The sequence below is a fragment of the Sparus aurata genome, chromosome 2 (genome assembly GCF_900880675.1).
Source record: "Sparus aurata chromosome 2, fSpaAur1.1, whole genome shotgun sequence".
Lineage (NCBI taxonomy): Eukaryota > Metazoa > Chordata > Actinopteri > Spariformes > Sparidae > Sparus > Sparus aurata.
Window position 1 is genome coordinate 2540104 of NC_044188.1, and position 25630 is coordinate 2565733.

Sequence of the window (25630 nt, forward strand, 5' to 3'; positions counted from 1 at the left end):
GTCTGTATGGTCAGCCGTTTTGAGACGAGGGCGCAGGGACCGTCTACAAAGTGCAACACTGAAAAGAGAAACTACAAAAAATATTCAATAACTTCACTATTATTCAGAGTGTAGTGTCACCAAAATCACTCCACACATCAGTGGTCTCCTGCTGGTTATTCTACAATTTTTTTGTTTGGAAAAAATGTGCTTTGCCATAATTTTGAGGAATTTCTATTTGGGAGAAATATTCAGTAACACTAATATTCAGTGGAGTGTCACAAAACTCACCTCACCCTAACCCTACTTAAAAAAAAAAAACTGTTTTGTAATGTAACATTAACTTGATATTGGCATTTAAAAAAAAATGTTTAAATATATAATCCATGTCTTATTATAAATTATGATGTTATGGTATCAGTCTGAAAGGTAAATCAACAAATTTTACTCAGTGGCCTTTGTGCCCCTGACAAAAAACAAAGTGAAGGCCAAATGGACTTGCCCCTAAAATGACGAAATTCCCACCCTCATGTCATATTTGGCTTTGACTTTGACTGAACATTTGCTCTCACTTTGCATAAAAATATCGGGATATATATCGTATATCGATATTCAGCCTAAATGTATCGGGATATGACTATTAGTCCATATCTCCCAGCCCTAGTCCTAATCCACAGCTTTTCAACAAAGTTATCCTCATTTTAAACACATTCCCTCTTTACACAGTTACTTCTTGCTGTTGTTTTTAGGGTAAGCCAAGTCAGCCTCATTGCCACAGTGGTTTAGCCAGTAGTATTTGTCAGCCATGTGTTATTGTGACGCGCAATACTGTTTTCTCAGTTGTGTGAAGTTACATGTGCAATCTTTGCCTGCTGTAAAAGCTCCTGAGCATTATATTTAGTTTGTGGCCTAAGTTTTCAAGACATAACCCTGTGACATGACAGGTTTTGTTTGCAGTTTGTTTACCATGACGTTTCAGAAATCTGTCATCTGACAGCTGTATTGCAGGGGGGCAGGTTGTTTGGGTCTTATAGTTTTTGAGTAAATGGAAGAAACCACAGCAGCTGAATGGTTGATCCAGTTATATTCACTACAAAGCTGTATTTGTTTTACTACTGCGGCTCCCTGGGAGAAGGGAGAATATTTCCTTTTAGGTAAATACTGGTAAATACTGAGATGAGTCATCTCTAGTCAGACTTTCTTGAGTCATACACTTTATTTAGTTAGTTATTTAACCTTTATTTTACCAGGAATATTAACTTTAACAATTAAAATCTCTTCTACAAGTTGTGGCCGAGAAAGCAGCAATAAAAAGTTTCACTTGACGGAGAAAGCAACAAAATGGAAAATCTCAGAAGTGTACACATGTGAGAGGGCCTCAGTGAAGGACAGGAAATACAGCAGGTAGAGATTGGTCACATTCTGGTCACTGCTAATTAAGGTTTTATTGTTTTGCCATTAATTCCAAAGTCTGTGTTAAAAACTGATTATATCATGGAGCGGCTGAAAATCACTGTGGAGCGTCTCTGAATAATTTCTGTAGCTCAGAATGTGTTATAAGAGATAGACTGACACTAATGCTTCCTAGCTTCTTCACACTTTGTTTCCTTACTGGGTTTCATCTGCTCGTTTAAGATTAACACTCATTGGTGTCGCGATATGAGTGTTTTCTTCATCAACTTCCTTTCCCGTTTTACTTGACACATAAAGCACCACCAGCTCAGAGTGCTGACTTTTGGCTCTAAGTTGAGCAACAATCTCAAGTTTTGTACTTTTATTATACACAACTGCTTCTTTGCATATGTGCTTAAAATTTATTTAAAATGTCTTGTTAAGAAAAATGTTTATCAGAGAAATCCTTTGCTGTGGATGTGCAGGCCTCACCGGTCCCCGACTCAGAGCATGCAGCAACAGAATCCAGTGCCTTCGCCAGAACCAGTACATCATGGTCCAGGACAACCAGGTAAATGAAGCATTACTGAATGCTGCTCACTGTTGAAGATTTTGGGTGTGTTAGATATCTGCTGACATCTGTCAGAGGTTTCCTCTTCCTGTTGTCCTCAGCTGCTCTTCATTAATCTATTTTCCTTTTTCCTGTTCTTAAAACTCTCTAGTGATCATTCTTGATTCACCATTAAGTCATTCACTGTCTTTCATCTGTTATTTAACATTTACACCTATAAGATGATTTCACTAGCAAGGACCACACCTTCAACAAGATACATTTAAACGATTTATTATGAAACTTCGGGTGCGTTTTAGGGAAGCTCTGTAGAGAATCCGCCGCCGCACTCGGGCAGCGACGGACCCCCTCATGGTCCTACGAAGGAGAGAAAGGAAAGAAGAAACAGGGAGAGAGAAATTGGGTGGGGGGTAGGGGCGCAGAATACGAGAGCGAAGACGAGGAGAGGGTCAGGTGGTTATTTTTAGAAATATCGGAAGTTGGCGCTGTTGAGGTGTGGTCCTGCTCCTGAAACTTCTCCATATAAGCTTCAATCCACTAGCAAGGACCACACCTTCAACAAGATAGATCTGAACGGATGTATTGGTGAAACGTTTGGAAGGACCAGCGGTCTATGGGTCGCATGTAGTGTTCTGGGATGCCTTTACGGGAGGCTGAAGTGGCTGCTCTAATCCTGAAGGAATGTCTGGAGTAGTTAACGCATAAATTACCAGACAACGAGAGCACGTGGCGAAAGTGATGGTGAAACGAGAAACAAGTAGCCATTTTTCTGAATTCGGAGATGAAGAGCAGTGCTTTAAGTGGGCTGGTACGCACCGGTACGGAGTACCGGCACTTCTCAATTTTAGCCTCTGGCGTACCAGGACTTTTTACGACGTACCGGGACTTCTCATCAGCTCCTAGTACCCTGTCCTGTTCTATTTCTCTCTTTGCGATTCGTGAAACTCATACTCCTATGGCTATACTACATTACCCAGTGTGCACTGGTACGCACCGCACTCCTGCCCCTCGCTAGAGGAGGTCTCGCGAGTCGAGTGTGCTGGAAAGGACGTCACGTAAAGAGGAAGAGATCTCGCGGACGCAGAGTAACAACATCAACGCCAGTCGAAACAAGTTTGATTTGCCGCTTGTTTGAGTCAGATGGTTTAGTGAACCGAGTTACAAATGTTGGCGTGGCTCCAAAGAGGACAAAAGAGAACCCGGGCCGGTGACGGTGAGGATGACACAGGACGACAGACAGGCATTCATTTTGCAAGTGAAGAGCAGCCAGCTCGCAGTAACGGTAGCGCTCCTGCTAACACAGAGGGGGCTACTGATTCACCTGTTGCCAGTTATGTCAACAATAACCCCACAAGACAAGAATGGCCAGACTGCTGGTCACAGGACCAAATAATGTATTTTTGCTCACAGAATGAGTGGCTTATAAGTAAAGACAAAAGGCTTGGATGCAAGGTATGTAGTAAAGTTAACTCCCTTGCTACACAAACACAACAGGGACTGAGGTTGTCACATGAATGGAGTGGATGTTTAATCTCTGCATTTGGAGCTGACAAGGCAAAACAACTGTTGTCTTTGCGTAAGAAGATTAAAGAACACAGAGATTCTAAGTCACACATAAAAGCAGCAGAGATAGAAAAAATCTCGTCACGCAACGAAATACAAAAACACATTCAAGATATGCACAGGACTGAGTATGATACTACTTGCAGAGTGTTCCGAACAGCGTACAAAATTGGCAAGCATGGACGTCCATTTACGGATATGCCAGTTGATGTGAGACTGCAGGAGCTGAACGGAGTCAACATGGGTCGAGTTCTTCACTCAAATAACACATGTGCTGATATCATCGATCATGTTTCAACAGAGATGAAGAAAAAAGTAGCTGATGACATAGTCAAGAACAGACGAAAATTGTGTGTGTTGATTGATGAATCCACCACAATCAGTGGAAAGTCTGTACTGGTGGTGTGTTTGCGGTCAGCTATTGCTAACGCAGAGCCAGACACAACATTTTTTGACCTGCTTGAGTTGGATGGGACAACAGCAAATGATATAACAGAGAAACTGCTAGCATGTCTTCATAAAAATGGCTTTGATGACCACTTCTTGGATGAGTGTTTTGTGGCATTTGGATGTGATGGAGCATCAGTAATGCTGGGCAGACGAGTCGGAGTTGCTACACAACTTTGCACCAGATTTCCACACCTGTATGTGTGGCACTGCTCAAATCATCGTCTGGAATTGGCAGTTGGCGATGTTGTCAAGGAGGTCAGTGGACTTAACCATTTTAAGATTTTTTTTGACAAGCTCTACACTCTCTATCATGCTTCACCCAAAAACAAAAGAGAGCTGTGTGATTGTGCACAGACTATTGATCAACATCTCCTTTCAATTGGACGTAAGATTTTGTCAGTAAGATGGGTTGCATCAAGTGAGAGGACTGTGAAAGCTGTATGGGAAAGCTACAAAGCTCTTCAGGCGCATTTTTCCAGTGCTGCCAGTGATGTTACAAGGGATTCAACAGAGAGAGCGAAATACAAGGGACTCAATGATGTTTTCACCTCAGTGTCCTTTGTTTTCAATCTTGGTGTGATGTATGATGCCCTCACAGAACTCAGTGATCTGTCAAGGTTGCTCCAAAAGAGAGACCTGACGCTGCCTGAAGCAGACAAGCTGCTGGCTCGACAGGTTCGAGTCTTTGAGTCAATGATTTCCTTACCAGGCCCATACACAAAAAGTGTTCTTCAAGCTCGAACAGAGGAGTCCTTCAAGAATGTAGCCCTGCATGAAAATCTGAGAATTGTGAAGATCAACGCAGGACAGTTCTTCCGCAGCATGGCTGAAAATATTAAATGCAGGATGTCTCCAACAACTTCCTCTCATGTCAGCACACAAAAGAGCTCCTCACACAAAGGTGACAGTCAACTGACAACAGACATAAAGGCTCTACAGCCAGACACTTGGCCTGAGGGAGAACTGGACATACAACATGGTGAAGAAGAGGTGCTCCGCTTGTGTGACAGGTTAAAAGTGTAGAGGAGAAGAAGTATACAAGGATTTCGGGAATACAAGGAGCTGAGGGGATCCAAGACACCAGAAGCTCTGAAGCCTCTGCTAAAAGCTGTCCACACCATTGCTGTGTCTACCAGTGAATGTGAGCGAGCCTTCAGTTGCATGAACAACATTCTTACAGACAAAAGGAACTCACTTGCTGTTACCAGACTTTCAAACCTGATTTTTCTGAAATCAAATGGGCCACCTTTAGAACAGTTCAGTCCACAAAGTTATGTGATGTCATGGCTGGCGAAGGGGAGACGAAGCGCAGATGAGAGGGAATGTGAAGCTCCAGGCCGTTCAAGCAAAGATGACCCCAAGACCTGCTGGAGCCTTTTGTAAGTAGGTTGAAATATAATCACAATTGTCTTATATACTCATATTCCACTTCTTTTGACACATCTGTACAATATAATGCCATCCAGAACAGCAACATTGCCATGAATTCTGCTTCAAAAAAGCTTAGTAGTTTTTAACATTTGTCTGGAAAAAAATTATATATATTGTTATGATAGAAACACAGGAGTATGCCATTTAATTGATTTACTTGTCTACTGCATAGCTTCTTCAATTTTCTCCATGTTTGTTCTCCATCTCTTATCCATGTCTGTCTGTGATGTGTGTGTCCACAGGGTATGTGCAGTACCAGTTGCCTTGTACGTCAACCTTCTTTCCAGGATTTGTTTGCATTTGTGTAAGTATATTATGATCTTATTCATCAATAATATCAATGTTGTTGGTCCTCTTAAATCTTTGTATTTGCCCATTTAAGTTACACTGTAATCAAATATATATTTAGGTCTAAAATAATAGACAGTCATTGTCTACAGATTTGTTATGATAGAAACAAACACAGGAGTATGTCATTCAATCAGTTTACTTGTCAACGACATGGCTTTTCCAATTTTCTCCATGTCTGTTCTCCATCTCTTATCCATGTCTGTCTTTGATGTGTGTGTCCACAGGGAATTGTAGATGCCAGTTAGTTACCTTGTGCATCAGCCTGTATGTTACTTGAGGACTGCCCCCCCGAAGACCTCCCGTGGGCCACATGCAAGTTAACAAACATAATTTGTCTGGAAAGTTGAAAGTTCAATAAAATGATTTTCTTTTTAAAAATCAGCATCATGTTCCAGTATTTGAATATATCACTTAATGATCTGCTGGAACCGACCGCCCACCGCCTAATTTACCTGGCAACAGTTGTATAAGGGGAGTACCGGCACTTATTTTTTCCCACTTAAAGCACTGATGAAGAGACAATCTGTCATGGTTATGCTCTGACATTAGCAGAATTGCAAGAAGTTAGCAATGGTTTGAAAGGATTCGGTGGTGATTGGACCTTGGATTAGAAGATGGGTGTAGGCGGACCAGATCAATTGCTTTTAGTTAGCTTTAAATAGAAAACAATGGTCTGAAAAGCGAGACGAGTCTGAAATGCATGCATGGCGGCTTTAGTCGATGTGAATGATTGAGGTGGTGAATTCGGAGCACCAGGAAAGCGAAAAGCAAGCAAGAACGTGGCTCGTAGGGTTCGGGTGACCCGAGGAGTGCCGTACCCGGAACGGATAGTGTGAAGGCAGATTAACTGCAATCGGCGGCGAGAGGAAAATGGTGATGGCTTGACAAACTGTTAACGAACTACCAGTTATTGTCTTAGAAAGAAGCTGATACCCCTAAGGTAAGTTTGATGATGTGATTAATTGTCATGGTGGAATGGGCGTGAGTACTGAAAGAAGTTGCGTGATGAGATCGAATGACGAACAGGTTGTGTTGTATTGGTCATGAAAGTTTTTTCCAAGCTGACCAGTACGAAGAGAGGGTTGAGGGTGACGGGCTGTTGTTGATGGTGCTCTGGGAGTCGCTTATCAGGGATGTTAGCTCTGGATTTACGAGTTGAATGTCGACGCCTACTGGTGTAGGGAAGGTATCTGCGTGAGATGCCAAGCTTTTGAACTTCTGGCATTCATTAGCGACCTCCGGGGGCGATTCTGCTGCAACCATCTTCCATTGTGGAGACCCCCAAAACTGGCCTAAGGAGCAGCATCGATGTATAGATGGATGTTGTGCGGGTGAGTCGGTTGGTCGTCGTAAAAGAAAGCGATTCCGTTCCAATAGGTGAGAAGGTTAAGTCACGGACAGATTTCAGCAAGGCTCGAGCTATCCAGGGAGATGGAGGTCAAGAGTGATGGGACGGAAGAAGCGATGGATGGTAAGTTGGAGATAAAGGCTCGCCCTTGGGGCATGTGCGTAAGGCGAAGTTGAGGTGGCCCAGAAGGGACAGAAGTTGATGATTGGTGTGTCACAGGGCGCAGAGGAAGATTCGTTTGAGCTTTCCGACCAGGAATGAAGCCTAAAACTTGTTTGTGTCAAGAGCGATTCTGAGGAACTCAAGGGATGTGGAGGGGCCCTCTGTTCTCTCTGCGACGATGGGACCCGAGGTCGGAGGAGACTGAAGTCAGGGTAACCAGGCCGGAAGCGGGTGGTGATGAGGTGGGGGGAAATGATGAGAATTCTTCCAAGGATGGACGAGTAATGGAATCCCATGGTTGTTAGACTGAATCCAGCCGAGGGCTTCAGGTGGGGTGTTGAAGAGTTTAGGCTGCTTTGCAACCAAAGGTGAGCCTAACGGCGAAGTAATATGTACCACGCCAGTGGATGCTGAAGAGAGCCGCGACATTTTCACAGCGAGTTTGATAAGGGCGATAGCCTGGTTGATGGTGGTGTGAAGGGAGAAGTCCTCACTCGGGTTAGCTCGGGTCAAGCTATTGATGCTGGGGGTGATACTGCCGAGGGGTGCTGAAGGATCGATGATGATGCGCTTCTCTTCGGAGAATTTGCTGGTTGCGATACCGAGGGGCTGATGCGGAAGTTAGGAAATGGAGGACGGGCAAACAGTCCGATAATTAAAACTTCCCTTAACTTCCTTAGCGAGCGTGTGGTCGACTGAAGATTTTTTGATTTCGAAGGAGATGGATGATTGTGTGGAAGTCCGGGTTGAAAACCTTCTTCAAGTCCTTTATGAGAAACTAGCTTCGGCGAGGTAGGTTGTACGGGCATGTAGGGCGGGCAAGGTGGAGGAAGCGGCACTGGGACATGGTGCATCCGGTACTGTTGAAGCCATTGTAAATCAAACGACCTCCTTGGTGCATGACAGGCCTGCCTTTCTTATCTACCCCCTTTATTAAAGGAAAGATGACAGAAGGGGTAGATGACACCTGTTTTGGAGGTATGGGTGCTTGTGGAGCTGCCGACGTCAGGCGAGTGAAGGCTGAAGCTCTCGTTTGGTTTAGGTGCAGCTCAGTGTGGGTAGCTGTGTATAAAGTGAATTAGTGGTTGCCTGCTGGGGGGAAGAACGGGTGCTGGCATCCCGGTGCCGACGACCCCAGCCGACATGAGCTGCTGGGACTGATTGAGCCTGGAGATGGAAGCTCCCTGCATCCAGCGTAGGGCGCTGGCACCCGGTGCTGCTGTTGATGCAAGCTGCTGTGGTTGCTGGAAGTAGGCGGCGGAGGGCGCCCCGGCTACGGCAAGCTGCTGTGATTGCTGGAGACGGGTAGCATAGGGCGCTGGCATCCCGGAGCCAGGAGCCCGGTTGAAGTGAGGTGCTGTGTTTGCTGGAAGCAGGTGGCAGAGGGCACTGGCATCCCGGAGCCAGGCGCCCCGGTTGAAGCGAGCTGCTGTGGTTGCTGGAAACAGGAAGCAGGGGGCTGTGGCATCTCGTGCCAGGAGCCCCGGTTGAAGCGAGCTGCTGTGGTTGCTGGAAACAGGAAGCAGGGGGCTCTGGCATCTCGTGTCAGGAGCCCTGGTTGAAGCAAGCTGTTGTGGTTGCTGGAAACAGGAAGCAGGGGGCTCTGGCATCTCGTGCCAGGAGCCCCGGTTGAAGCGAGCTGTTGTGGTTGCTGGAAACAGGAAACAGGAAACAGGGGGCTCTGGCATCTCGGTGCCGGGAGCCCCGGTTGAAGCGAGCTGCTGTGGTTGCTGGAAACAGGAAGCAGGGGGCTCTGGCATCTCGTGCCAGGAGCCCCGGTTGAAGCGAGCTGCTGTGGTTGCTGGAAACAGGAAGCAGGGGGCTCTGGCATCTCGTGTCAGGAGCCCTGGTTGAAGCAAGCTGTTGTGGTTGCTGGAAACAGGAAGCAGGGGGCTCTGGCATCTCGTGCCAGGAGCCCCGGTTGAAGCGAGCTGTTGTGGTTGGTGGAAACAGGAAACAGGAAACAGGGGGCTCTGGCATCTCGGTGCCGGGAGCCCCGGTTGAAGCGAGCTGCTGTGGTTGCTGGAAACAGGAAGCAGGGGGCTCTGGCATCTCGTGCCAGGAGCCCCGGTTGAAGCGAGCTGCTGTGGTTGCAGGAAACAGGAAGCAGGGGGCTCTGGCATCTCATGCCAGGAGCCCCGGTTGTAGCGAGCTGCTGAGGTTGCTGGAAACAGGAAGCAGGGGGCTCTGACATCTCGGTGCCAGGAGCCCCGGTTGAAGCGAGCTGCTGTGGTTGCTGGAAACAGGAAACAGGAAACAGGGGGCTCTGGCATCTCGGTGCCGGGAGCCCCGGTTGAAGCGAGCTGCTGTGGTTGCTGGAAACAGGAAGCAGGGGGCTCTGGCATCTCGTGCCAGGAGCCCCGGTTGAAGCGAGCTGCTGTGGTTGCTGGAAACAGGAAGCAGGGGGCTCTGGCATCTCGGTGCCAGGAGCCCCGGTTGAAGCGAGCTGCTGTGGTTGTTGGAAAAAGCAGCGGGGGGCGCTGGCATCCCGGTGCCAGGAGCCCCCGCAAAGGTTATCTGCGGTGATGGCTGGAACTGGATGGCGGTGGGCACTGTGGCGTTTGCCCTTGAGGTTGTAGGTTGCTGTAGCTGATGATGATAATCCTGATAGAAGTTGGAGGGTCCTGGAATCCATCTGGGCGCTCCCTCTGGAGTGTAGTGATGCAAGAAGTGGTGGCGGAAACTCTAGAGTTGTTTGATCTGGCAGAGGATCTCTGTCTCTGCTTTTGCTGCTGCTCTTTGTTTTCTTTGGGCTGTGTTATTTGATTGTACTGTCCCTTTAACAAGAGCGTAGGCATCACTGCCTGTAGGGCTGTGCCTGATGACGTCACCTGGAAGCGATCTGGTGTTAACGGAACGAGCAGCCATGAGTTTTGTTTTTTTTTGTTTTTTTGTCAAAGATTGGCTGTTGTGGTGGCTAGAACTGGATGGCAGTGGGCACCATGTTGTAGGTTGCTGGTGTCGATGATGAAAATCCTGATGGTGATTGGAAGGTCCTGAAATCCATCTGGGCACTCCCTTTGGAGTGGAGTGATGACAAGAGGTGGTAGCAGAAACTCTAGAGTCATTTGATCTGGCTGAGAATCTCTGTCTCCACTTTTGCTGCTGCACTTTCTGTTTTCTGCTGTCTTTGGGCTGTAGTATTTAATTGTACTGTCCCTTTTAACAGGAGCGTCGACGTCACGGTGTGTTGCGTGCGCGTGATGACGTCACCCGGAAGAGAGCTGGTGTTGACGCAAGAAGCTCACATGCGTGTGAAGAAAGTTTGGCTTTATAGTCCATTCGGTTAAACAGAATTCATTTGTCGTTTAAAGTTTTGTGGGGAGTGGCTACTGTCCAATCGGTGACTGCAGAAGATGAAAGCCGGTCAGGGGAACTCACCGGAGCGTGGAGGCGTGGAGACGTTGCGACCGGCGAGTTGTTCGGCTTGTGTTGGCGGAACAATGGCAGGAGGCTTCGCTTCTTGGAGGTGAAGGAGTCGGCAAACTGTGGCGAACTGCAGCGACGGTGACTTTCTGTTCCGGAATTTCCTCGTCCTCTCTTTGCTGTGGAAGGAGGTGGGCTGGGAGACACGGGAGAGTCGTCGGACGAACTATGATAATCTTGGATGTTGAGGAGAGATGAACCAGGCGGGATGCGAACCATGGATGAGACGAAGTTGGTGCTCTTCGGACTCGCTCGCGTCCTAGCCGGCTGTAGGGCCACTGGAATCGGGGTCTCGGGTACAGAGGTGACGGGAAAGTTGTCGGCTTCAGATGAATGGTGATCCTGATCTCGTCTGAAAGATCGTCCGACGGGGATAGTGATACGAAGTCCATGATGAGGTGATTAGAGCCTGCTCTTGCTCGTACAAAAGTTTCGATATGCTCGGGCGAGGCAATGTCGCGTGATCTCGTTTTTGGGTGCAAGAGCACAGAATACGATAGCGAAGACAAGGAGAGGGTCAGGTGGTTATTTATAGGAATATCGGAAGTTGGCGCTGTTGAGGTGTGGTCCTGCTCCTGAAACTTTTAATCTAATCAACAGTGCACACATGAATAGTTCTTAACTGGTTACTGTTTGCTCATATTGCCTTTGCTCTGTTGCCTTTTATGTCCCTTATTTGAAACTTGCTTGTATTTCTTTGATATATTTTTTCTCTCGTTTTGTTGCTGTTTTTTCTTTTCTTTTTTTCTCCTATCTTTGCCTGTTTTTTTTTTTTTCTTTCTCCACTCTTATTATTTTAATTGCCCTATTTTCTAACTGCTCTATCTTCTCAAAAGCTGCCTATGGACAAGTGTTGTGAATTAGCACTTGTGCTAAAACACTTAAACAATGCATATGGTTTGTCCAATGTAATTGCTATGTCCATCTCAAATAAACATTTAAAAAAAAAAAAAAAAAAAAAACTTCGCCATATAAGCTTCAATTCAAAATTTTTCTGGAGTCAATTATATTTTACAGTCTATTCCAGAGCTTATCAATGCTCGTGTATTTGATATCTACACCACAGCAACATCTCAGTGAACTGCTGCTTACGTTATTGTGCTGTTATTACTGAAATGAAAGCGTCAAGTGTTGTAATACTGTAAACAAGCATTGTGATTGGCTCAGTTATATAACGTTTTGATCCTGTTGGGCATAATTCAAACCTGTGCACTAAAAATATCTGTTAATGCTGTTCTGCTACAGCTAATACGTACATGTTGAGGAAAATGTAATACAACCTTAATTATGTTTTTCACGACATGATGCGGAAGTCTGTCTGTGTCTTCAAGCATTACACAGGATGTATTTGCTTTATCAGCATGACACTTAAACCACAATCAAAGCACTCCTGCTGGTCAAACCAGGCTGCTAACATAAACCACCTCCTACAAAAACTGTGCCCGGATCTTTTGCACTTTTAAAAACACTGTCAGTCAACATACTCAACCAGCCAAAGCCACCACACTAAGACCCAGGTTGTGTGAAATATTATCCTTTTATCGTGTTATGACTCACCCTGAACATTCTCTACTGCTGCTGTGGTGTGTGTGCAGAGAAGTGTGCAGCCACAGCCTTTCACCATGCCAAGCACCAACTCATTTAACATTTTTCACTCCTGCAGCTCCTCCAGGACAACAAGTTTCTCTTGTGGCAGTCAAGGGGACGAAAACAATTCTGGTATCAGCGTATCAGGAGCACCGCACAGGAAGAAGGGAGGTCAGTGAAGAGGGCAGGTCACCAACCGTACCACGTTTTACCCCCCGTGGTGCCAAATATGGCAAAAGGGTTGTGTAACGTACCAACGTAATTAATCAATCATTACAGTATTATTTGTATAGCATCCTTCAGTTTAGCACAAATGTTCACTGGTGAATGACAAATTGACTAATAGTTGAAATATGAACAATAAAAACAATGTAAGACTGTTGCACACACAGAGATATAAGATTATGTGTAAATGTGTTTTAAAGTGTAGTAAAATAAATTATTTAGGCAAAATAAGAATAAACTATTTTAACGCCTTCAGAATAAAATGTAGATTTTACATTTACATGCTCCCTGTTGTGTTGTAATAAAGTCCTTACTTGTGTTTTCTGGTGCCAGGTTCGTGTTATTGCAGTGGTGCTGAGGAGCGAGACGGTAGAATATCGTTGTGTTTTCTGTTGTGAGGGGCAACTGAGAAAATCTGAAGGTTCCAGCAACGTCCACAGCGATCACTTCGGCTTTGCGTATGGGACTGCAGACATCATGTGTCCTCTGCCCTCCGGCTGTGAAAGCCCATCTCATATTACTGTGACCTCTGCAGCCAACTCTGAAGGTACTAAAGGAAAAGTTCTGCACATAAGGTCTGTAGCATGCTAGCAACAGGGCTGGAGGGATGGAGGCCGGGACTGAAAAATCTTAGGGCACCATGAAACACATATACAGCGATATATACAGTGTTTCACTGTCAGCAGTGTTTGATTCATACATAAGCATGTATTCTCTGGTCATGACTTTGTTGAACTGCTCAACTTTTACAGAATCAATGTGGTTGTCTGTGTTTCTTCTCTGATCTGACGTAGAAAAACCTGATCACATGTATTTGGAGGTGAAGAACAAGAAGACAGAAAGTGACTCCTTTCATTACAACTTCACTGTCTGCATCTCCACCATGTTTGACTTCAACAACATGCTGCAGGTGACATCAGATTGGACTGATTTCTACAATTATTTTCAAATTTGTTACTTTCTTAAAAGTCAAATTGGGCATTAAAAGGTAAAAGTAACCTAACCAAGACAGGAAGAAATTAGTAATGCTGAGGGACGAAATAAGACAAACTCAAACTACCATCAGCTTTATTTACTTATAGGCAAGGCCGGATTACCCAATGGGTTTCATGAGCACAGGCCCAGGGGCCCACATGCACCTAGAGCCCAATGAGCGTCAGCACCTCCGCAAAAAAAAAAGAAAAAAAAAGACATGATTTTTGTAGGTGGCGAATGGCGAATTTAAGTTGCACACAGTGAAAGCACTCACCCTAAGTTATTTTAAACGCGATTAATATTGTCATTACTGCTATTTGTATAATTTCTCCAAGTCACCGTTTAAGTTGAGTGACAGCGACCCCCCGCCCGGACCTCGCCACTTCCTGGGGCTCGATACGCCCTCTCTCCCCCTCGATCCCGGCGCGACTGTCGACCGGGGGGAGAGGAGTTAAGATGGTGGAGTGAGCGGTAGCGTTTTTTTGCAGGCTCCGATTTTAAAGTTTTGAAACTGTCCTAGACATATATCCTTCGACAAAAAACAACAACAACTGCACAAAAGAACTGCATAAACAACTCCTGAGCCCCACGGAATTTTGTTTTTTCAAGGCTGACTTATTTTTTTTGCTCTGTTTTTTCTTTTTTACAACGTGAACGAGATGGCTAACGTTAGCAAAGTGGCTATAGCTCAAACACTAACAGAGCACGACTACAACCTGACGGCCCTGAGAGAGGCATGTGATGAAGAAGAACTTGAAGAAGTAGAGGCGATGGAGGAAGAACACGGGAAAAGGCTTCATAACCACACACCACTGCCCAGCCCAAATCCCCAAAAAATAACCAAGGAATCAAGACGAGAGAGACCAGCCGGTTGAGATTACAAATGAAACCATCTTGAATGCAATTCAAACTTTGATAAAGAGATTTGATGAACAAGATGACAGACTGAAAACTTTTGAAAGTCGAATGGAAGCTGACCTCAAGCAGTGAGAGTAAACAAGGAAGAAATAAGCAAAGTGAAGGAAGAAATGCTGTTGCGGAAAAAAGAAAATCCGTCACCTGTTTGGAGCAAGCCAGGTATAAGAGAAGGTGGGATCTTAGACTGATGGGCCTTCCTGAAAAAGTCAAAGAGGATACAAGAGAGACTGTGATCGGCATCCTTACAAGAGTAATCCCGCTGTCAGTGAAGAAACTCCGTGAGTCAGTAGACACAGTGCACCGCTTGGGAAAGAAGAACGACGCAGCTACCAACAAGATGCCCAGACCTGTAATCATCCAGTTTGCTTTGCGAACTGTTCGTGATGAAGTATGGAGGAGATCAAGAGAGGCAAGAGTGTGCAGAGAGATGAACATTCAGTTCAAGGAGGACTTCTCAAAATAAGATCGTGAGGCTTGTGCTAAGCTGTGGCCCAAGGTGCAAGAAGCAAGAAGAAACGGAAAAAAGGCCTCCCTAAGAGAAGGATAGGCACTCATTGACGGACGCAGAATTGACCCCTAATTGCTGCTTAGTAAGCAAACACTCAGGCACCTTATGCTTATACAGAGAAAAAATTCAGTAACATGGTAAGATGAATTGATGTTTACAGAAGTAAACTCTCAGGTATTTTGTTTAAACACATACTGTAAGTATGAATCTTACCAGGTGAAAGTTTAACTGATTTAACTGCTAAAAGGGGTTTAAGGACTTCAATTTCAAAGTTGTTTTCTCTATATTGTCGATATGATGTTATGAGGGACAACATGTTCATTCCTGCATAGAAAAAAAAATGAAGTTAAGTGCATTTAAAACAACCATAATTTCTTTTATGTCATTGAATGTTAGGGGATTGAAAAACATTACAAAGCGTAAAGCCATTTTTTTGTTTTGTAAGGATCAAAAATCGCAATGTGTTTTTTTACAGGAGACTCATTCTGTTATGACTGATGAAAAATTCTGGAAAATTCAATGGGGGATTACACCTTCTTTGCACATGGAACATCACACTCAGCAGGAGTCATGATATTATTCAATAGATTTCCAGGTAACATAATTGATCATAAAAAAGATACTGAAGGTCACTGGTTAATGGTGGTAATGGAGACAAACGACAAATTTTTTATTTTAATATGTGTTTATGACAACCAAGTAATCAATGTGAACTTTTATGCGAAATTAAGCCAACTTATAAATGAATGGAAAATAACATATAATTCAGATAAAGTAATATTGGGAGGAGACCATAATATAGCCCCAGATTCATGGCTAGACCGACTACCTCATAGGAATTCTCAACCTGTATACAGTGACACTATACTGTCTTTATGTACAACAACACACATAATTGATTATTGGACAACATCAAATCCAACATCAGTTCAGTATACATTGTATAACTCTGCAGGAAACGGCCAATGTTCAAGACTAGATTACTGGCTGATATTATGTGAGTTATGTAATGATATTTCAGATTGTAAAATATCAGCCTCTCCGCTCACAGACCACTGCATGATTATCTAAACTTATTAACATCCAAGCAACACATGAATTCTCCAAATATTTGGAAGTTTAACAATGATTTCCTACAAAATGTTGAATTTTGTGATCAGGTGAAGTCTCTTATCTTGGAGGTTGAAAAGTTAGACATGAGTGATATCAGTAAATGGGAATGGTTTAAGTTTAAGACCAAACAAATAGCAGTTGACAGGTAAAAAACTGTCACGTATAAGGAAACAAAAGCAAAAGGATCTAATTGACAAAATCAATTCATTAACCAGTACTACACAATTATCCTTAGACAACATTACTGAATTAAAGTCATTGCAATCCCAATTAGATGTCATGTACTAAATAAAGGCAAATGGAGCTTATATTCGATCAAGAGCTAGATGGATCGAAAAGGGTGAAAAAAGTTCAACTTATTTCTTTGGACTTGAAAAACAAAGACAAACTAAGAAAAAAATAAGTAAACTTATGACAAATGATATTATAATTGAAGATCAGAAATTAGTCCAAGATGAAATTTGTCTCTTTTATTGTAACTTATACAAATCAAAATTTAAAAAATCAGATTGTGACTTTTTATTTGAAAAAATCAATGAAGACATAAAAAAACTGGATGTAGAAGACAAACATATACTTGAAGAAGAATGAACTGTAATAGAAATTGAAAATGCATTAAAACAAATGAAAAACGGTAAGTCACCAGAGATAGACGGTTTAACATCTGAATTCCTAAAACATTTTTGGGCGGATATAAAAAAGTTACTATATAACGCTTTTTTTGAATGTATTAAGAAAGGAAGTTTGTCCCCTACTATGAAAATAGGTTTGATAACCTTACGACCAAAACCCCAAAAAGATTTGTTGATGCTAGACAACTGGAGACCAATTACCTTACTATGCAATGATTATAAACTTCTTGCTTTAATTTATGCAAATCGCTTAAAGCATGTAATTGGAAAACTTATAGAAGAGTATCAATCAGCTTTTATAAAGGGAAGACATATTCACAACCATATTCGACTGATTCTAGATATGATTGACTATCAATCATTCATTCAATCAGATAGTCTTGTGTTATTCATAGATTTTTTCAAAGCATTCGACACTGTGGAACATGATTTTATGTTTATGGTGCTCAAAAAACTTGAATTTGGAGAAGGGTTCTGCAAGATCATAAAAATGTTTTATAATGATATTTACAGTTACATCTCCCTCAACCCTGGAATGACACCAAAAATTAAGATTTCACGTGGTATTAGACAAGGTTGTCCTATTTCGCCAAAATGATTTATTTTATGTACACAAATGCTAGCATATCTAATTGTAAATCACCCCCAAATTAAAGGAATCACCATTTTCGAATATGAATATCGAATAAGTCAATTTGCAGATGACACAGTAATCTTTCTAAAGGATAAATCTTTAATTGAAAAAGCCTTAGATATATTATAAGTCTTTTCCAAAGCTTCAGGATTATGTCTAAACCTGAAAAAATGTGAGATACTATCTCTTCATCCATGTGCTGAGACAAATATAGCCTCCATTCCTGTCAAAACTGAATTAAAATACTTAGGTTTAGTAATGTCTAAAGATAGAAATAAGAGAGAACAACTTAACATTGAAGAGAAAATAGAGAGTATGAAAAAATCTCTCAACCATTGGCTCATGAGAGATCTCTCTATTCTTGGCAGAATCTTATTAACAAAATCAGAAGGTTTATCAAAATTAGTATATCCTTGTCAATCTCTTTATGTTCCCCCCCAAATAATTAAAAAGGTAAATTCAATCATTTTTAATTTCATATGGAAAAATAAGACACACTACCTTAAAAAATCTGTGATGGTTAAAGACTATAAACATGGTGGGTTGAAAGCTGCTGAATTTGAATCCATGATAGGTGTACTAAAGTTGAACTGGATAAAAGCTCATTTGACACAACCAAATTCCATATGGTTCCACATACCAAAATATCTTATCCAAAATGTTGGAGGATTAGAATATTTGTTAAGGTGTGACTTTGAAATAACTAAACTACCAATCAAACTGTCTGACTTCCATAAACAAATACTGCTCTACTGGAAAATGATGCTCACTCACAACTTCACACCACATAACTCCACCTTGTGGAATAACAGAACCATATTGATTATCAGGAAGACTTTATTTAAACAAGAATGGTATGATAAAAAGGTTCTATATGTTACTGACTTGATGGATGAAAATGGTAATTTGTTGCAATTTAATTCATTTGTAGAAAAGTTTCATTTAAAATGCTCTTATAGAGAATTTAATCAATTCAGTAGAGCTATTCCACTTCCCTTAAAATACATGATTAAAAATATCCTCATAAATTCAAATGTGTCTGTTAAACTACCTGATTTAAAAATTGGTGAATTGAAATTTGGTGAAACAAAATGTAACAACAAAGTACTTGGAAATGTGTTTAAAGAAAAGCTATTCCATGATATCAAAAAGTCAACGAAAATAAAGATAACAGATAATGAAGTTACATTAACAAAGACTTATTGTAGCTATCTTAAATGGCCAATTCCACCCAAGGTAAAAGAAATTCAATTCAAATTAATCAATAATATTTATCCTGCTGCTGAAACTCTAAGGAAAAGGTTCAATTTTGAAGTTAATCCGTGTTTTTTTTTTTGCATGACAGAACAAGAAACAATTGAACACCTTTTTTTCTCTTGTTCAATCACAATGATGTTTTGGAAAGATGTTTATCGATGGTTTAATATTGGGATTAACAATTCTTTGTTTAACAAATCTCAAGTGATGATCTATATGGAAGGTCTGTCAAAAAAGGTATCCAAAATGGTGAACATTATTTTCCTTCTGGGAAAGTATCATATACACAAGAATAAATGGAATAATATAGCAAACCAACCATAAACTGTTTTAAGAATGAAATTAAAAACTATATAACATCCCTAAAGGTGTTATCGGAGGAAAACCAGTCCACAAACGAGTTGTATGAAACAATGTCAGTCTCTTGCTTTTTGAGTTTACAGTCCTGTGTTCTTAAACACGCTGAAGCATTTTGTTGTAATGTCAACCCCTGTAATTATTATTTTGTTTTATTTTATTTTACCTGTTGAATATGTTATAAGCTTGTACTGTTTTAAATGCAAGCAAATGTTTTCCTCAAATGAGTTCTTTGGAAATTGATGTGAATTTCATTTCAAACTGAAATGTATGACATATTGTGATTTGAAATAAAGCTTTGAGAAAAGAAAAAAAAAAAACTGTCGACCGGGGCGGACTGTCCTCAGTGCGCCCCACCCGCGTCGTGTCACGTACAATGCGTCAGGGGTCTGCGGCGATGTCGGGTGAAGTTAGTTTCAGGTTGGGTATTCGGCGGATATTCACTCGGGTCCAGCCGCGTCTTTACTGAGGTTCACCCAGTCTGAGCAGCACGAGGATGGTCAGCTCACCTCCCAGAGCCGCTGAATCCCTGACAACTGATTTAGGGACCGTCATTAAATTACTTAGCAGAAATATATGGATACAAAATGATTGCAGTTAATTGCAATATCTTCCATGTCATGTGACCCAGTGGCTCCAAACCAGCAGCAGATTCTATTAGTAAACCGGAGAAATGAGACACAGCTCGTTCTATTGTACTTTAGAGCTTCCTCTATTTTATATGAATATTAATATGCAGAATTTTTTTTTTTTTTCACGATAGCTTCCATGTCATGTGGCCAACTGACTTCTCAAACAGATTCTGTTTCTATAAAAAATCTAAAAAAATAACGGTAAAAATGTTCTCTTACGCTCAAGAGGTTAACCTATTTTCAAACAGCGATGTCAACTTCTATACTGTTTTGTCTCATATCTTAGATTCTGATTCTGAAATTCTGGCAATGAATTTTTTTTCAAAATTCTCACCAGTACTCACCATTAAAAGGGTTATTTTTCAAAATTTTCTTGCCCCCGGGGCCCCTAGTGTTGCTAGGTTACCGACTCAGAGCACCGTTGCTACAAACAAATCTGGGGGAAACACTGTCTCCAGTTTACTAATACAATCTGCTTACTCTACAATCCATATAGGGGAAACACTGGTGTGTGTGTGCGTGGGGGCATCCAAGAATTGTGCCCAGGGGCCCCTGCCCTCTTGATCCAGGCCTGCTTATATGCTGTTATTTTCCAACATGTTCTCACTCCCAACTTGCCAAATACAACAGTTGGTAAGTTGCCTCAAAGTTAGCACTGCAGAGCGTCAACATAGAGTTGGCAACAATATGTAATATGCAACGTCTGCTTCAACTTTCAAACTAAAGCTTGCAGCCAAACATTTCACATACTATGACATATGTTGTCCATCAGTTGTGGTGTGGTTAGGTTTAGGCACAAAAAGTACTAGTTTTAGGAAAAAAACATTCTGCTTTTTTTCTGCCTGTCATGCACTTTAGAACTTACATGCCTCTGGTGTTTGTACTGTAGCTGGTCCAGAGTCTGGAGACGCTGCAGTTACTGGGCGTGGACAGAGTCGTCGTCTATAAGACCAGCAGCAGTCCTGAGACACAGCAAATACTGGACTACTACACACACAAAGGTGGAGTATGATGGAGGTGGAATATGCTTTGTATGTATGAGTGTGACTGCACAACTGCAGCAGGGGTATTGCTATCTGTCCAACCATCATACACACTTTCCCTTTCACTGCCATTGTTTAAACAGCCACCCTTTTCCATGCATGACTTCCTTCCTTCTGCCCTTTTGAGAGGAGTTGCAGGACTTTTATGGACGAGCTGCAATATGTTAGGTCAAGATGTTGTACAAAAGTTCCACCAGACAAAAACAAGTACAAAGATTTTCATGCCTGTGGCCGCAGTTTGTTTCTTCATTAGCTGGAACTTGTCCCTGGTTGTAACCATATCCAATGACCTGAAATCTCCTGTTCTTAAACCGGATATGTGTGTGTACAGTGGGTGTATCAGAGCTTGGAAAAACCGCTATCTGCTGCTACTTCTACCAGTGGTACTGAACAAACACTTAACAGGCGTCACAGAGCTGCAGAGTTTCTAATAATTCTCTGTGGGTTCAATTCTCCTGTCAATATAAAAGAGCCTTCCACATTGCACATGTAGAGACTGAAAAGAAAACAGAAGGATTAGTTTTGCAAACACATCGATCATGGAGGTTCCCATAGGAATAAATGGACTTTGGCTTGAATTGCACACAGAGCTATATGGAAGTGAGGTGTAGAGACCACAGCATGTTCACCATTTCAGTGACTTCATTTGAAGCAGCATCAGCAGGATGTGGTGTGACAGAATAAGCAGTATCTTAATTCAGCTCTGATAAAGCTGCTGTAGGAGAGTGAGCTGATGTCAGAATCAGCAGCGTGTCATTCAGTGCTGCATCGTTCCCGTGAATCCTTCATGTGTACAAAGGCATTTTAGTTCTGGTAGAAGAAGAATCTGGGAATGGCAAACTCTGCCATTACAAATAAACAATTGGGTCAAAAAACATGCTAAGACATAATACAAAAGTCATTTTCGATAACTTATTTTGCAGACTGTAAATAAGTCTGTGAAATACTTTCTGTTCTTGTGATCTGATCCTCTCATGTCTCCTCCTCAGGTTTGGTGGAGGTGATTCCTTGGACTCTGTCCAGATTTCTGAATGTGTCTCGCGGCTGGCTGCCTGAACATGGTCCAGGTGAAATCCATTACTTCGGCCAGATTCCTGTTCTCCATGACTGTCTTTACAGATATATGTATCAGTCCAGATACGTGGCCCTGCATGATATTGACGAGCTCATTCTGCCCCAGAAAGTCTTCAGGTAGCTCTTTCTATATGAAGTGTCTTTTTGATAAATCTACTGTCAGCTCTGCAAAATGATGCCTGCTGTTAAAAAACATTCCTTATTGAGTTGTTACAGTACACTAACTGTATGAAATACACTCTTACTACTGAAAGGGAAAGTTGATGTATATAAGATTATTAGACACAAGGCAATTCAACTTGTATTGATTAATTGTTTATATACTGCTTATGCTGCTAAGGCGGACGGCCTTTAAAACGCTACCAATACATATTTGTAATCATTCTATCACCAGTTGGTCAGAGCTGTTGCCTCTGCTGGAAGAGAAATATGGTGCCAAACAGTGCTTCATGTTCCAGAACAACGTGTTCCCCAACACCGTCACAGATACTCGTCCCAGCTTCATGCCCTCCAACTGGCAGAATGTGCCTGGGGTGAACATCCTGACTCACCTGTACCACGAGCCAGTTGAAAGTGGTTACGGCGACTTCAAGATCATTGTCAACCCTCGAGCTGTGTTCACCCTGACGGTTCACGGGCTGCTGGAACCAGGAACATTCGAAGCCTGCTCCTGGGTGGACAGGAATATAGCACGGATGTACCACACGAGGTAGACTCATGCACACCCGCTTCTGCAATGATTTGTCTTCTGATATTTATTTCATGCATTTGAAACAAGCCACTCACACATTTGCTCTGGCCGTCAGTTTGTTTACATGCAGCAGTTACCCGTCTACAGGAATCTGAGTCCTTTAACACTGTGTTTGATATAGCTCTCGAATTCACATTCAAGAAAATTTTATTTTAGTTTTTTTAATCAAATTACGTTTACATCATTGCTTAACCACCAACACAAGACACGCTCATCACCGCCACCCACGGAGTATAGCGGCGCTGACCTAGCGGTATAGCGGCGCAGCGCCGCTGTTCCACCGTCTGGGGAGAACCCCGCACCTTATAATAATACCCCTTCTATCTAGGTGTTGCTCATGTAATGTGGGTCTACTAATCTCTCAAATGCAAATCCACCAAAGTGGCTCCTCTCACCTCTCACTGTTTGTAAACGTCATGTCTGCTTTCTGTCTGTGCAGACATGCAAAACAACCCAAGCTGACACAGGATAAGCTGACTTATGACGACCGACTGCTGAGCTACGGCGCCCGCTTCACACCGAATGTCAGTACCGTGCTCAGGGAATGTGGACTCCTGCAAAAGGACAGCATTCAGTAGCATCTATTCATGCGTGTGAGCCGGTCCTGATACGATGTGGATGGTCATTGTGTTAGCTGGCTAACCACTTAAATCATCCCACATGCAAGCCAGCTGGTCAACTTCCAAGCTCATGGTAGGTAACAGAGTTTAGCTATAAAGCAGCCAACTTGAGAACATGTGGTTAGCTGTCTTCATGTAAACTTCACTTGGGTACTGAAGATCTTGACTCTCCTGTGAAGTGCTGCCTCCTGTCTGTCTGAGTACCAAGTTTTATGTTTCAAGTTAATATCATGTGACTGTTTCTGTTTTGTTTGGATTTCTGTTTGTTTCATACTGTATGAATAATTTTCTTTGGTGACTGATTTATACGAATCTTTGACATTATAATAATAGGTGACTACGGTTCTGTGAATGTACAGCAAATTAATTACTGCAATCATCTCGGGGAGTCGGTCTGCAAATGTTTGTAAATAATGAAGAACTTCTATATTTTTATGACAGAAATACAGCTTCTGTTTCACAGCAGATGACAGAATATTTGGATTCTATGGCAGCATTGTTTAAAAACTTGAACAACGCTGACATTAAATTGCATTGAGTTATCAAGAGTACTTGAATTAAATCTGGATGACAATCTATTCGTTAAGTTATTTTGTACTGTCATTGTCTTTCTGAAGTAAATCCTGTTGTATTTAAAAAGTACTTTTTCAATAAATGAATTTGCAGAATTTTACAGTGGCATTCTTTTTACACTTTTACAGAACAGTTTTTATAAAAAAGGATATTTGACGTCTAAGCGTATAGAAACTGGGCAGAAGTTGAAAGGAAACAGGAAAACCAGACAAAACTTCCAGCTGTTGTTCACATCATTTAACATATGAGCTGTTCATTTAGGGCTGGTGATGATGTTGACAAGGCAAGTGCTTTACAGGGGCATAAATGACATTAAAAGACTGTGGTATCGCAGCTAATCATTTGATGTGAGCATACTTAACTATTGACATGGGTTACAGTGATACTCCCTGCAGAGAGCATCATGTGTGTTATGTTAAAGTATCTATAAGAGTCCAGCAGAGGGCGGACTGAGACCGTTAAAATGGCCAAGGTTCATATTATGCCTGCAGTAGAAGTAGAGGCTTTCAGCACGTAGCAGAGTTGTACATGAGACATGCTGCAAGTGGTTCAGTAAAGACCTTTTGGAAAGACCAATTCCTGTGTGGACAGTGGATTATTAATGAAGATACGACAAAGACATTAAAAATTGTGTCTAAAATTAATTGAACTCCTAAAACCTCCTGGCTCAGTGGTCTTCTATGTTCAGAGCTTATCTCTGGACGTAGCAGTTCTCCTTCAGGATGTTGTCCTCAAGGTCAAGTTTATTTCTATAGCACATTTAAAAACAGTCAAAGTTGACCAAAGTGCTTCACAGGCTCAAAAATGAACAATTCACAAATAAATCATCAAACAAACAGAGCACACAAAACAACAGTGCGTGGAGGCGAGATGTCCAGGCTTCACTTGGACTCCTATCGGTTGTTTTGGTTTGTCTCGCCTCTCGTCCTTGGCAGGAGGGACTGATGTGTGATGCACAGAGTAAAACAACAAACAACGCTTGCTGACTTGTTAAGGCAAAAATCCATCTCCCGGAAAATGATGAAATTGTCAATAAAGTTCACAGATCGAGCAGCACATGTAGCTTTGAGAGAGGCAAATGTTTAGGGTGCTGATGGAACACATGATGGCAGAGAAAGAGAGAAAGAAAGACACAATGTAATGATACATGAACATTGTTTATTATTATTTTTATTTTTAGGAAAATTGTGGATGCAAAGAACCTGCCGTCTTTCTAGTAGGTCATATTTTTAGCTCAAACACTTCGCAAGAACGCTCAGATCTCTGCAGAAACAAGAAATTATTAAACGTTTTCTTTTGAGTTTGCCGGCTTTAAATTTAATATACAGAAGCTGCAACATTAACACTAACATGGCGACTTCCAAATAATAAACATGAGGATAGATATCTCTACTTTTATACTCATGATATGTTTGTGTCTTTACGAGTGACTGTCTCTTACTACTTGAAATGAGTTTAATAATTTAATCCATCTCTCTTTAATTTGCTTTAGTTTCTTGAATTAGAATTATTATGAAAGTATCAGAAGTCTTTCGGTGTTAATATGTCTAACTTGGTAGATCAGGTTATATTAGCCAGCGTTCACAAACACTGGCAGTCAAATAACATGTTCCATGATTTATATTCGTTCTTCTTCAGCAGGAGTTAACACTGTCAACACTTGGACCTGCTGGGAATGTGATATATACAAAGCTCAACAACACCCAGCAGACATTGTTTGGATGGTAGTGTTGTGTTCCTGTCCGCATGAACAATATGAACAGTAAATCAAACAGTCTATAATCACACATCTTTTGAAATAATAAATATCCATCAGGGTTTTTGTTCAACATTCAACATTTATAATTAACATTTCACAGGTCACATGACTTTGGCTCTTGAAGTTAATTGTTTTGGTTTCCGTGCACACAACTTTCCTGTTCTGCTCCATTCTCACGGTTCATTCTCTCCGAAATTAGGTAAGAAGCTGTAACTTATTCAACTGAATTATAACATTTCTTAAATGTAAAAACAAAAATTAACTAAATATTAGGGCTGTCAAAGCAACTTCTGATTAAC

At 42.0% G+C, this 25630-nt stretch overlaps 1 protein-coding gene and 1 long non-coding RNA gene across 3 annotated transcripts; both read left to right on the plus strand.

The window, feature by feature from the left end:
• Positions 1 to 1925: 1925 nt before the first annotated feature.
• LOC115569061 (uncharacterized) lies at positions 1926 to 13008 on the plus strand. Its single transcript, XR_003981480.1, has 3 exons — positions 1926 to 1942; positions 12337 to 12431; positions 12819 to 13008. It is a non-coding gene; the product is annotated as an uncharacterized LOC115569061 (long non-coding RNA).
• A 249-nt stretch (positions 13009 to 13257) lies between these two features.
• On the plus strand, positions 13258 to 23667 carry LOC115569009 (uncharacterized). Of its 2 annotated transcripts, none has more exons than XM_030396858.1 (5): positions 13258 to 13395; positions 20401 to 20512; positions 21544 to 21745; positions 22023 to 22337; positions 22819 to 23667. In XM_030396858.1, exons 1-5 carry the CDS (start codon positions 13294 to 13296, stop codon positions 22955 to 22957), a joined length of 870 nt encoding a protein of 289 aa, XP_030252718.1. In that variant the 5' UTR covers positions 13258 to 13293; the 3' UTR covers positions 22958 to 23667. The 2 variants fall into 2 exon arrangements, with proteins under 2 accessions (XP_030252718.1, XP_030252725.1); XM_030396865.1 differs by lacking the exon at positions 13258 to 13395 and adding an exon at positions 19965 to 20144.
• Positions 23668 to 25630: the final 1963 nt, after the last annotated feature.